The following is an 11,945-nucleotide window of genomic DNA, read 5'->3' as shown; positions in this document are numbered from 1 at the left end:
TAGATTTAAATGTGAGGAAGTCATTTCTGAAAGTATATGTAAGGAGTGTAGCCATGTATGGAAGTGAAACGTGGACGATAAATAGCTTAGACAAGAAGAGAATAGAAACTTTCGAAATGTGGTGCTACAGAAGAATGCTGAAGATTAGATGGGTAGATTACATAACTAATGAGGAGGCATTGAATAGAATTGGGGAGAAGAGGAGCTTGTGGCACAACTTGACTAGAAGAAGGGATCGGTTGGTAGGACATGTTCTGAGACATCGAGGGATCACCAATTTAGTATTGGAGGGCAGCGTGGAGGGTAAAAATCGTAGAGGGAGACCAAGAGATGAATACACTAAGCAGTTTCAGAAGGATGTAGGCTGCAGTAGGTACTGGGAGATGAAGAAGCTTGCATAGGATAGAGTAGCATGGAGAGCTGCATCAAACCAGTCTCAGGACTGAAGACCACAACAACAACAGGAAACCACCTCAGAACTGCAGGTATGTGAGCAGGAATTCTATGTTCTGAATCGCAGGCTTGGAGAGGCTGTATGTTTTCACAACCAGCCAAACAAAACAACGAATTTTTTTTCAGGTTTTTATTTATAATGACGTGAATTCATAATAAATATTTTCATGACAGGCGTGAGGGTACATGTGACTCCCAGCTTAACCGTGGTAGTAGGCGGGGGCGTGGTATGCGGGGGCGGCGGCGTAGGCGACGGGGGCGGCGACGTGCGCGATGGCGTCGTTGCTGACGCGGACGTCAGACTTGGTGACGCTGGAGTAGGGCGTGTCGATGGTCTTGGTGTAGGTGGACACCTGTCCCAGGTTGCCGAAGCTCCTCAGGATGTTGGAGCTCTGCGACGTGAGGGCAGCAGGCGCGTAGGCAGCGGGGGCGGCGTAGGCCACTGCGGGGGCGGCGTAGGAGACGGCGGGGGCGGCGTAGGAGACGGCGGCGGGGGCGGACAGGTAGCCGGCACGGGCCACGGCCAGCACGGCGGCGAGGACGAACAGCTGTAAAGTGCAGCGGTGACAGTTACAGTTGTGTCTGAGGACTGATTGGTACTGTGCTGTACTTCTGGCCCACTTGCTCCCGCAGCATTAATTACTGGGTGGGCAAAATATTACAGGCCCGGAAAATAAGATAGGCAACCCAAATGCATACATTAACAGCTATGAACACTTGTTCTTCTTCGCTACAGTGAAATACATCCTTTCTACTGAACAAGTGCTCATAGTTTTTAAGGTACTCGCTTTAGAGCCCGTATTTACTATACAACTGTTTTTTCCACACCACCTACTCCCAAATAAGGGAAAGAAAGAGCTTGCAATACAAGATTTAATATTTTTGTTGTGGGATCTAAAATTTAAAAACCTCTCTCACACCGGCCTGATTTAGCTTCACTGATCAGGATAGTAAAAAAACATGCGTATATTAAGGGAATTTTCATTCACAAAGCAGGCTTATCACATTCACACAGTTCAATACTGTTCTATCCTGATTAAACTGAGCTTAACTTAAATTCCATAAGGCAGTGAAGCAATTTCGAAGTCTCGGTGCGACGAAAATTGTCAGTCGATCTCCTGAAAACATTTGTAATAATTATTACCTTTCGGTGATAACATGGGAAAGACCGGAGATCTGCTGGTAAGACCGTGTTAGCCTATTTATTAAAAGTAATAAACTGGATATCTTGAGCATACAAAACGGCAGGTTCATCCAGTGTAAATCAGACGTTCACCACTGATCCCGTGCAACACAGCGTAGTAAGCAGACACTGTCTATAATAATCTGTTAAATAATACGTGAACACACTTACTTTAGTTCAGGTATTAAATTCCTTCTCATACAGAATCTCCTCAAGACGGCGACTAGCTCAACAATACATACATATACATCTTCGTTCTTTCACGGCTAATCGGCAAGATCTCAATCAATCTTTTTATAAGAGAAAACATAGATAGCAGAGAAGCTATTCCATGGAGTAAATGCTCGCTCCAAGGAATAATAGGGCTTGAAACTACTTTGCATTGATAGTCATCGTATATTAAAGTTTAGGAATCGGTAAGATAAGAAGAGATATTTCGAGATATGTACTGAGTTATATAATTTATAAAAAATTTCTGAAAATATCGCGGAGAGACCGCTGCAAGAGATATTACAAAGATATTTGTTTCACAGTATTGCTTTTGAAGAAGTGCTCATACCTCTTACGGTACGCAGTTTAGAGCCCATGTTTACTGGACTTTCTTGCTCCAAATGATGGTTCCTGTCATATCACTCAGTATTGAGCATTCCTCCTGGGACATCCTGTATGTACGAGGGCTATTTGAAACGTAAGGTCCGATCGGGCGCGAAATGGAAAACACCGTGAAAGTCCGATGAAGCTTTGCACAGTTGTGCTGATCAGTGTCTCTAGAATGCCCGTCCATCGTGTCATGTCACTCTTTTCAATTCTGAGAGAACAGTGAGCATGGAAATATGCCTAGAAAGTTGTCTCCCGCGAGGTATCGGTGCCTGCCGTGTGATTTCTCCTGCTTCATGCAACCCTCATAACGTAACTGTCACGCATTTCCTTCCTCATGACAATTCTCGGCAGCTCACTGCAGGGGCAAAGAAGATGCTCCTGGAGCTTTTCTGATGGGAAGTCTTTCATCGTCCACCACTGAGCCCGGACGTGGCTCACTCTGATGTTCGGTCTCTGCTTACATGAACCGCTGGCTATTAAGACAACATTTTGGCACAGACGAGCTGCAAAGCAGCGTAGAGAATTGTCGGAAAACACAGACGGCTGCCTTTTACGGCGAGGATACTGGGAAGTTGGAACAACGCTACGAAGCTGGAGCGGCGACTATATCGACAGTAGCTGGAAGGTGTAGCTAACTGTTGTAAATAAAACATTTTTGATTTTCGCAGTGGTTTCCATCTCGCGACCGATCGGACGAATAGTCCTCGTAACATATTTTGTAATAATGGATATGTGATATACAATAATTTAAACTAATGAAGTCTGTCATATGGTGTTAACTGTCGAAACTATTTGCAGATAATGAAGGCTTTGGCTGCTCTAAGTGATATACAGTGTGTCCCAAAATGACATCAACGTTTTAAAATGCCCTAATTCACGGAATAATGTAGATATGGAGCTAAATATTGACACTAGTGCCAGAAATAACATGGTGTTTTTATGAAACCAAAAATGAGTGTAAAAACTAGCCAACAACTGGAGCTTGACAGCAACACGTCGGTGACGCAGAATGAGAATCGTGAATAAAACGAACTGTTCATGAGAGAGGTAGTCAGATCATCTCTAGCCCGGCTACTAAACACCTGCTGGAAGGTACGTATTTTGAACAGGATTACGCTTCACCCCATATTGGTGCATGTGTGAAAGATCACTTGCGCACTTCGTTTGGTGAGGATCGCATGCCGAGCCATCACTTCGTCGCTCTTGCCATCCCAGACGACAATCAGTATAATTATTGATTGTGGGCTTAACTGAAATTGCAAGTCTACCGCGATCGTCCGACCTCATCAGGGATGCTAAAAGACAACGTAGGATGGCAATGTCTCACCCTACCTGCTGATATGTTGTACAGCGCTGCTGATAACATTGTCTCTCGACTAAAGGTGTTGATGGTGAACGGTGACCTACATACTGAGCATTTTTATAAAGAAAAACCAATTGTTATGCTAATTATTACTTATGTATCATATGAAGCATCAACTGCTGCTCATTTTGTTTTTTGGGTTCAATAAAGCCCCATGAAATTTCAAGCATGTCTGTTAACTTTTACAACTCTACCTAGATACAATTTTCAAATATTAACGAGGTTTTGGGTCACCCTGTACAAAAAGTTTCGCTAAAATGGTGCATCAAGAGTAGTCGTCAATACGAATGGATTGGATCCTTCTTCTAAAAGTCGGAAGACAATTTTGTGTAAACATTGTGATACTGCAATAACGGCCACAGGACTCTTACGGAAAAACAAAGAGTGCATCTCACATTGAGTTCTGTTCCTTGCTTTAATATGAAAATCGTTCTGTATACAACAAATCTTTATCGCGTTTTGTCTTATCTCTTAGCGTCACTCATAGATTTCTTTCTTTGGAAACAAACCCAAGCAGTTTTGTAGACCAGCAATCAGCGCCCTTTGTCAGAACATAACATGCTTATCCAAGGCAGTTTCATTTTTGTTGTCTGCGATAGTTGAGATGATGTACGTCTCATATATCTCACGATTATATCGAATCTCCTATTTTTGGTATCTATATCTTGTACTCAATCGAATGTTTGACTTAAGACTGTTCTCTCCTGAGCCAGGTGTTTACGAAACAGTTTTTTTTTTTTTTTTTTTTTTTTTTTTTTTTAATACCCCACTGCTCAGGTTCATATGGAGTGGACCACTTCCCAACATTTCATTCCTGCTAATGCCGAAATGTACTTCCTATGTTTCACTTAAAAGACGTTGTCGTTTCAGTAACTTCACAGTTAACTGAATCAGTCTCCTAGAGATATGGGATTTTAGAGACTGCGTAAATTCCTTCCTTCAAAATGGTTGGTGCAAATGGCTCTGAGCACTATGGGACTCAACATCTTAGGTCATAAGTCCCCTAGAACTTAGAACTACTTAAACCTAACTAACCTAAGGACATCACACACACCCATGCCCGAGGCAGGATTCGAACCTGCGACCGTAGCAGTCCCGCGGTTCCGGACTGCAGCGCCAGAACCGCTTCCTTCCTTCGATCCTCGACTTGATCTCCATCTCTTCTCTGTTAAAACTTGCATCTAGTGACTTGAAATCTCTCTTTCCAAGTGCACAGGCTGAAGTGGACCTCTTGCACAGACTTGATTCCTGCTAATGACGAGATCGGCTTTATTAAAAGAAGTTGTCGTTTCCTTGACTTCGCCCTTTCTCTCGTATGTGAGAAAACTGGAAATATTTAGATTACGAGCTCCGATGTTCTCATTTACAGAAGTGGCAACCTTTACAACAGATGGTATATACAATTTACACGCATCATGTGTGGACTTGAGCAACTAACCAGACAATATTTCAAGCTTCATACCATCATAGAATCTCGATTAACACCCTGACTTGCATTGTGATCATTCGTTAAGATCTCACGCAAAGTCAAAGAGCCTTCTAGGCGAGAACTACAAACGTTTGTCACGTGCCATATTTCCTAATAACTTGGATGTCATATCACTAACGTACTGAATGCGTGAAGAATTTTCTGGATATTTCAATCCGCCTGCATAAGCACACCCTATTGCAGTCAGCGAACAGACATACCTGGGCCCACTTCTTGGTCTTCGAGCTAACCAGCTTTCAACACATAGGACTTCGTTCTGTGTAGTTACAATTTGATATCTTACGTAACAATTGCGAATTATGAATGATCTTTTCTAGTACGACTTCTGGCATTGTCTGCTCCATATCCCAGCAACACTGAACTAAAGTGTATATTCAGCGGGCAGGTGATCACTGCAAATTTTGAGGAGCACTGGAGCATTGTGAATCATACTTAACATACAGCAAATGACAATTATAGGTAACAGTTGCTTCAACTATTGCGTGTAACAGCCTTACCACTCGTATGACAAATATTTTGGGACCAATATTGATCTAATTATTAAAGGTTGACTGTTATCCCATACGCCAACTTACATAAATATTCATAGATGGTGTTACGTCTGTGCTAAGTTCTGTCTTTCTGCGAGTCTTCCAAAATTACGTACCCTGTCAAATGACTCTTTCCTCTATTCTGGTCATCATCAAAACCATAAGGTGAAAGCAAGCGAAAGTTAATAGCGACATGTAATGCTTTTCGTTGCTCATTACCTGTCGCTAATCATCTTTTGGTGCTTTCATTTTATGGTTTTGATGTTGGCCACAGTAGACCGATGCCGTTTGTGCCAAAAGAAAATAAAGTGTTAAAAATTTTGTATAGCACGTTATGCGACGACGAAATGTCATTCTTTGTAGCTTTCTCTCTCAGTGGTTCACGAAAACTGCGTTTAACTTCAATGTGGATAGTCTGTGAGGGCCTAACACCGATTTTCTGAATGTCTTAACCACTGCCCCATCTCGCACTGTGAAATACGAAAAATTTATGACGAAGTGAGCTTTGAATTCTACAATGACACTGGCCACTTTATTGTATATTAATGACTTGGGCTCAAATAACGTACATAGTCAAACACTTGTTGACGTTGAAGATTCGATTTTTTGTTTTTGTGTCTCTCAGTTGGATAGAGGATGAAAATTTTCTACCATACTGTAAGATTTCAACCAGAGGAAAAAGGTGGTGCTGTGTAGTTTTTGTGTTCGTTGTTATTATAACTTGTCCTTGTGCTCTACAATGCCTGGACTATTTCTACAAGATGCAGATTGTTACTGGCGGTTTTACTCACTCCAGAACAATTTTGTAACAATCTTGTTTGGAACTGAGATTGGTGCTTAACCTGCCGTCAACAGAATGGTCATCATTGACCATTAATCTGTAGGCATGGAGGAATGATCCGGCCGTGGTCTGAGGGATAAAACTATTTCGCCATGCGTCTAATGTCATTTCCGATATTTTTTCGAAACTTTCAGAGTATGTGCGGATACTCCCTTAAATAGGCTAGGATCACTTGCTTCCACCATTTATTCTCAGCTGAAATTGTCTGTTATCCCCACGGGTTATGTCAGAAACGAAATGTAAAATCTGAGCTTTCGTTGCTTTCTATTCGTGCTGATTGATGCTAAAACTTAGAATTATGGTTTTCTCTAAAAAATAATTCAACCTGACCGTGGTCCAATTACAATTTCTAGTACAACGTTAAGATAATTTGTCAACATTAGGCCCAGAAGTAGGCAGTGGAATAGAAAAAATGTTCTATGCGACGGACAGTGTTTAACATTTAAAATTAGCTTCACGAATTTTAAACAGATAACGGAAGAACAATTAACGTAGTTTGCGTTCCAATATTCAAGCAACCACGAACTACGATCCTCTTTTGAATACATGTACATGGGTTAGGAAGCTGTGACAAAACCGTTGATTGCGTTACTCTGCGCGTAATATAAACAGCTTCAAATTCAGGTACTGCTAGATCACGTGGACAGAACCGGTTCAGTACGTTATTTCTACCTACTCTGTGGTTAGACGGCTCAAACAGCCAGGCGTTTACGTAGCGACTGGTAGATGGTTCGCTTCCAACTTGAGTGGGTTCGCACTGAAACGGTTTAACTCGCAATAGACTTTTCTGTAGATACACAGCGCGTTTCACCCATCTTCTGTCTTTTTCATGGCTAATGGTCTATGCAAGTCTACAAGTGTAGAATGTTGTAACAATCAGAAATTAGATAAGTAATTTATGCTGCTTCGATTCGAGCAATAATGTCGAAAGTGGAAGGCGGCATAACTGTTTCCACAACGACAACGTTTTATAACAAACGAGTGGCGTCATTTCCAGAGATGGGGCCCTAGTACGTCTCTGTCCTTTGTATGAGCAAACTATGTTACCTAATACTTTTCATCTGGTTGCAGAATGTTTGCTTTTCTGAGCCACACCAGTGTTTTCGTCTATGCCAAACGTTGTACAGCACATACGAGGTACTACAGGGTCTACATAGCCTTTGACTTGCGAACCTCCCGACACTAAATTCTCTACAGCTTCCCTTTTACGTAAGCATCTATACGTTACGCACAGCTATCTAGTTTGCATCAGGGGGAGCTCCTTATTGTGCAACACACTGAGCTCCTTCCCCTCCAATTCGCTGATGAAGCGTGGGGAGTATGAGTGTTCGAACACAAACGCCCAAAATATTACTAGTCTAACCCTATCGTTTCGATTTTTACGGTATTAATACGTAGAGCAGTGAACAAATATCTATAGTTTCCAATCAGAAATACGGTAGGCGGTACTTTCTAAGGAGGATCTTGTAATATACAGTACATGGTTTTTAGTCTAGGGCGTGTCATGCAACATTTTTCAGCATTTCTGTCAAAGTATCTCTTCAGTCAAATGAGTCTGTGGTCCATAACGGCAGTGTAATTTACACGCTTTTAAACTCTCCCGTTAGGCTCATGAATCCACTATACTTGAACAATATTGCACGACGGGCCACAATTGTGTGCTGTGAATTACTTACATCGTCGACAAATTGCAACTGCCGAGTGTTTCACCTGTATGTCGAAGACGCCATTTACGTCACCGCCGACCGCTGTGGCAGAGCGGTTCTAGGCGCTTCAGTCCGGAACCGCGTGACCGCTACGGTCGCAGGTTCGAATCCTGCCTGGGGCATGGATGTGTGTGACGTCCTTACGTTAGTTAGTTTTAAGTAGTTCTAAGTTCTAGGGGACTGATGACCTCAGATATTAAGTCCCATAGTGCTCAGAGTCATTTGAACAATTTGATTTACGTCACCTGCTACTGCTCTTAGCAGTCGATTCATTTCATATGTCCACACACTGTTCCTTACAGACTAGCATTACTGACTCTGAATCATTTATCATGTTATCCAACCCAACCACCTTTTCTACGACTCGTAAAGTATCAGCTTTTCGTTTCTGTTCATTCACAGTTAGTTACCTGCCTTTCCATCAACATAGTAATTTTTAAGAATTTACCTGCTACAACTACAATTTTCCATTGGATTAAGCTTCGTTGTGCACAACTTCATTATTTGTCTGAAGTCTCGCACTGTAACTGAAGTCTGAGACTGTAACTGATGCTATCCGCTAAGTCACAGACTAGTGATATCATTAACAATGGTCCTATAACCCACACGTCCGTAGGGAACACCACATATTACTTTTATATCACAACATGGATTTCCATGCGGAATAGTGTACTGCGCCCTACTGCCTACACCGGCCGGAGTGGGCAAGCGGTTCTAGGCACTACAGTCTGGAGCCACGCGACCGCTACGGTCGCAGGTTCGAATCCTGCCTCGGGCATGGATGTGAGTGATGTTCTTAGGTTCGTTAGGTTTAAGTAGTTCTAAGTTCTAGGGGACTGATGACATCAGAAGTTTAGTCCCATAGTGCTCAGAGCCAGTTGAGCCAACTGCCTACAATTTTCCAATCCAGTACCGAGCCTAGTTATATAACCAACAGCAGATGTCGGTGTAGCACTGAATTAGAAGCTTTCGGCAAGAAAGAAGCATAGCAAGAGCCCACTGCATCTTAGGCTATTTTAACACAGACCACGCCAACTGCAAATATTCTGTAAGACCCTCTTGGGAGTCCAGACATTTCCAACACATAGTGCCGCGAGAACACTACACTACGTGCACTGTAGGTGCGGTGACAGCGTACCTTGAAGGCCATGGCGTTGATGGTAGTCGTCGGCGTTGTGGGCAGTTGACTGTGCCTTGTCGGGGCGCAGGCGGCGTTTATATAGTGGTGCGGGACAGACAGGGAGAGGGCGCGCCTGGCTACTCGAGGACAGACGGCGACAACCCGATCGGGGGCGACCTGCTTACTGTTCACTGCTCACTGGCCACCGTAGCGTAACGGCCAGAAACTGACCCGTCTGTGTGTGTGTGTGTGTGTGTGTGTGTGTGTGTGCACGCATAGCAACACCACTGCCCTTGGCGAGATTATCTGCGGACCAGGAGCTCACGCATTACATAAGCAGTCCATTGTTTTCTCTCTTTATGACACCATTGGTGCCGGCCGTTGTGGCCGAGGGGTTCTAGGCGCTCCAGTCTGGAACCGCGCGACCGTTACGGTCGCAGGTTCGAATCCTGTCTCGGGCATGGGCGTGTGTGATGTCCTTAGGTCAGTTAGGTTTAAGTAGTTCTAAGTTCTAGGGGATTGATGACCTCAGATGTTAAGTCCCATAGTGCTCAGAGCCATTCGAACCATTTGAACAGCATTGGTACAGGTGGCGCAGTAAATTCGGTTCGATATGCTGGTCACCAATTGCTACGGTACTCATCTGGCATCAGGTTGCCGTTTTCAAGGACCTATAGTTGTTGAGCGTTTAGGGTTACTCCAGTGATAGTCCTTGAGCGATTAAGTTTACTCCAGTTACATCTTTATTTCCCTAGTTTCATTATTTTTGTCAGTGGATTTTTTATAAACTGGGAAACGTCCCCTTAGATAAATTAATGAATGACTGTGCTGATAAACCTCTTACATTATTTGATTTTCAAACAGCTGAGCAAAACTGAACACACTCAGATATTTGTCTCTTTACTTATTGTGATCAACAGTAAACTGAAACACAATATTTTTAGCGCAACGCAATTCGACTTTCAATAATCCCCGCAAAGGAATGGCCCTGACTAACAATAACCTGTACCTTTCATGAATCACTTACCTCACAAAAATCTTCGTTACTCAAACTACTCTAATACAATGAGCGCCAATACTGCCAGCTAAATAAAACATTCTAACTGCTGAAGATACTATCTACTGATAGGCACAATTATCAAATGAAAGATTTTGATGGAGAACAAACAATGTATTTACCTTAACAGTGTTCAAAAGTCATTATATATATATATATATATATATATATATATATATATATATATATATATATATATATATATACAGGGTGAGTCACCTACCATTACCGCTGGATATATTTCGTAAACCACATCAAATACTGACCAACCGATTCCACAGACCGAACGTGAGGAGAGGGGCTAGTGTAATTGGTTAATACAAACCATAAAAAAATGCACGGAAGTATGTTTTTTAACACAAACCTACGTTTTTTTAAATCGAACCCCGTTAGTTTTGTTAGCACATCTGAACATATAAACAAATACGTAATCAGTGCCGTTTGTTGCATTGTAAAATGTTAATTACATCCGGAGATATTGTAACCTAAAGTTGACGCTTGAGTACCACTCCTCCGCTTTTTCGATCGTGTGTACCAGAGAGCACCGAATTACGTAGGGATCCAAAGGGAACGGTGATGGACCTTAGGTAAGAAGAGACTGGAACAGCACATTACGTCCACATGCTAACACCTTTTTATTGGTCTTTTTCACTGGCGCACATGAACATTACCATGAGGGGTGAGGTACACGTACACACGTGGTTTCCGTTTTCAGTTACGGAGTGGAATAGTGTGTGTCGGAGGTTTCAAGCGTCAACTTTAGGTTGCAATATCTCCGGATGTAATTAACATTTTACAATGCAACAAACGCCACTGATTACGTATTTGTTTATATGTTCAGATGTGCTAACAAAACTAACGTGGTTCCATTTAAAAAAACGTAAGTTTGTGTTAAAAAACATACTTCCGCGCATTTTTTTATGGTTTGTATTAACCAATTACACTAGCCCCTCTACTCACGTTCGGTCTGTGGAATCGGTTCGTCAGTATTTGATGTGGTTTACGAAATATATCCAGCGGTAACGTTAGGTGACTCACCCTATATATATATATATATATATATATATATATATATATATATATATATATATCAGTTCATGACATCCAGCCTTACAAATTTTCTTTTTCTGACGGACACACGTCCAGATCGTCCGTTCTCAAAACTCTGCCATCTCTCTCCCCACATCCGCCACTGCCGGCGGCTCACCTCCAACTGCACATCGCTACGCACTGTTCACATCCAACTGCCCAACACGAATAGCGAGTATTCCAACAATGCCAACCAGCCACAGACTGCATACAGCACAGTCAGTGATTTTCATGTACAGCATTACGTGGCGTTACCAACATAAAAACCTAAACAGCCTTCTTACAATTGTGATGACAGGGCGATTTATGGACTGTATCATCGGCAATTTTCCGCCACACAATACATGGCAAGTTGGTGTTAGTAAAATTTGTAATATTATTAGAATTTTAATATACACTGACGGGAAGAAATCGCAACACCAAGAAGGAGTAGGGCGACATAAACGAAAGTTGGTGGCGTGTTTCTACATCTGAATGAAGATGTCTATTCAAATTTCACTCCAGCAGCATAACA

At 42.4% G+C, this 11,945-nt stretch overlaps 1 protein-coding gene across 1 annotated transcript; it reads right to left on the bottom strand.

Moving 5' to 3' along the window:
- Positions 1–653: 653 nt before the first annotated feature.
- On the bottom strand, positions 654–9,315 carry LOC126233347 (cuticle protein 67-like). Its single transcript, XM_049942858.1, has 2 exons — positions 9,304–9,315; positions 654–1,001 (listed from the first exon to the last, which is right to left on the bottom strand). The coding sequence occupies exons 1-2, from the start codon at positions 9,313–9,315 to the stop codon at positions 654–656; spliced, it is 360 nt and encodes a 119-aa protein (XP_049798815.1).
- Between the last annotated feature and the right edge of the window lie 2,630 nt (positions 9,316–11,945).

Source organism: Schistocerca nitens, chromosome 1 (genome assembly GCF_023898315.1).
Source record: "Schistocerca nitens isolate TAMUIC-IGC-003100 chromosome 1, iqSchNite1.1, whole genome shotgun sequence".
Classification (NCBI taxonomy): domain Eukaryota; kingdom Metazoa; phylum Arthropoda; class Insecta; order Orthoptera; family Acrididae; genus Schistocerca; species Schistocerca nitens.
This window is presented reverse-complemented; position numbering and strand designations above follow the sequence as displayed.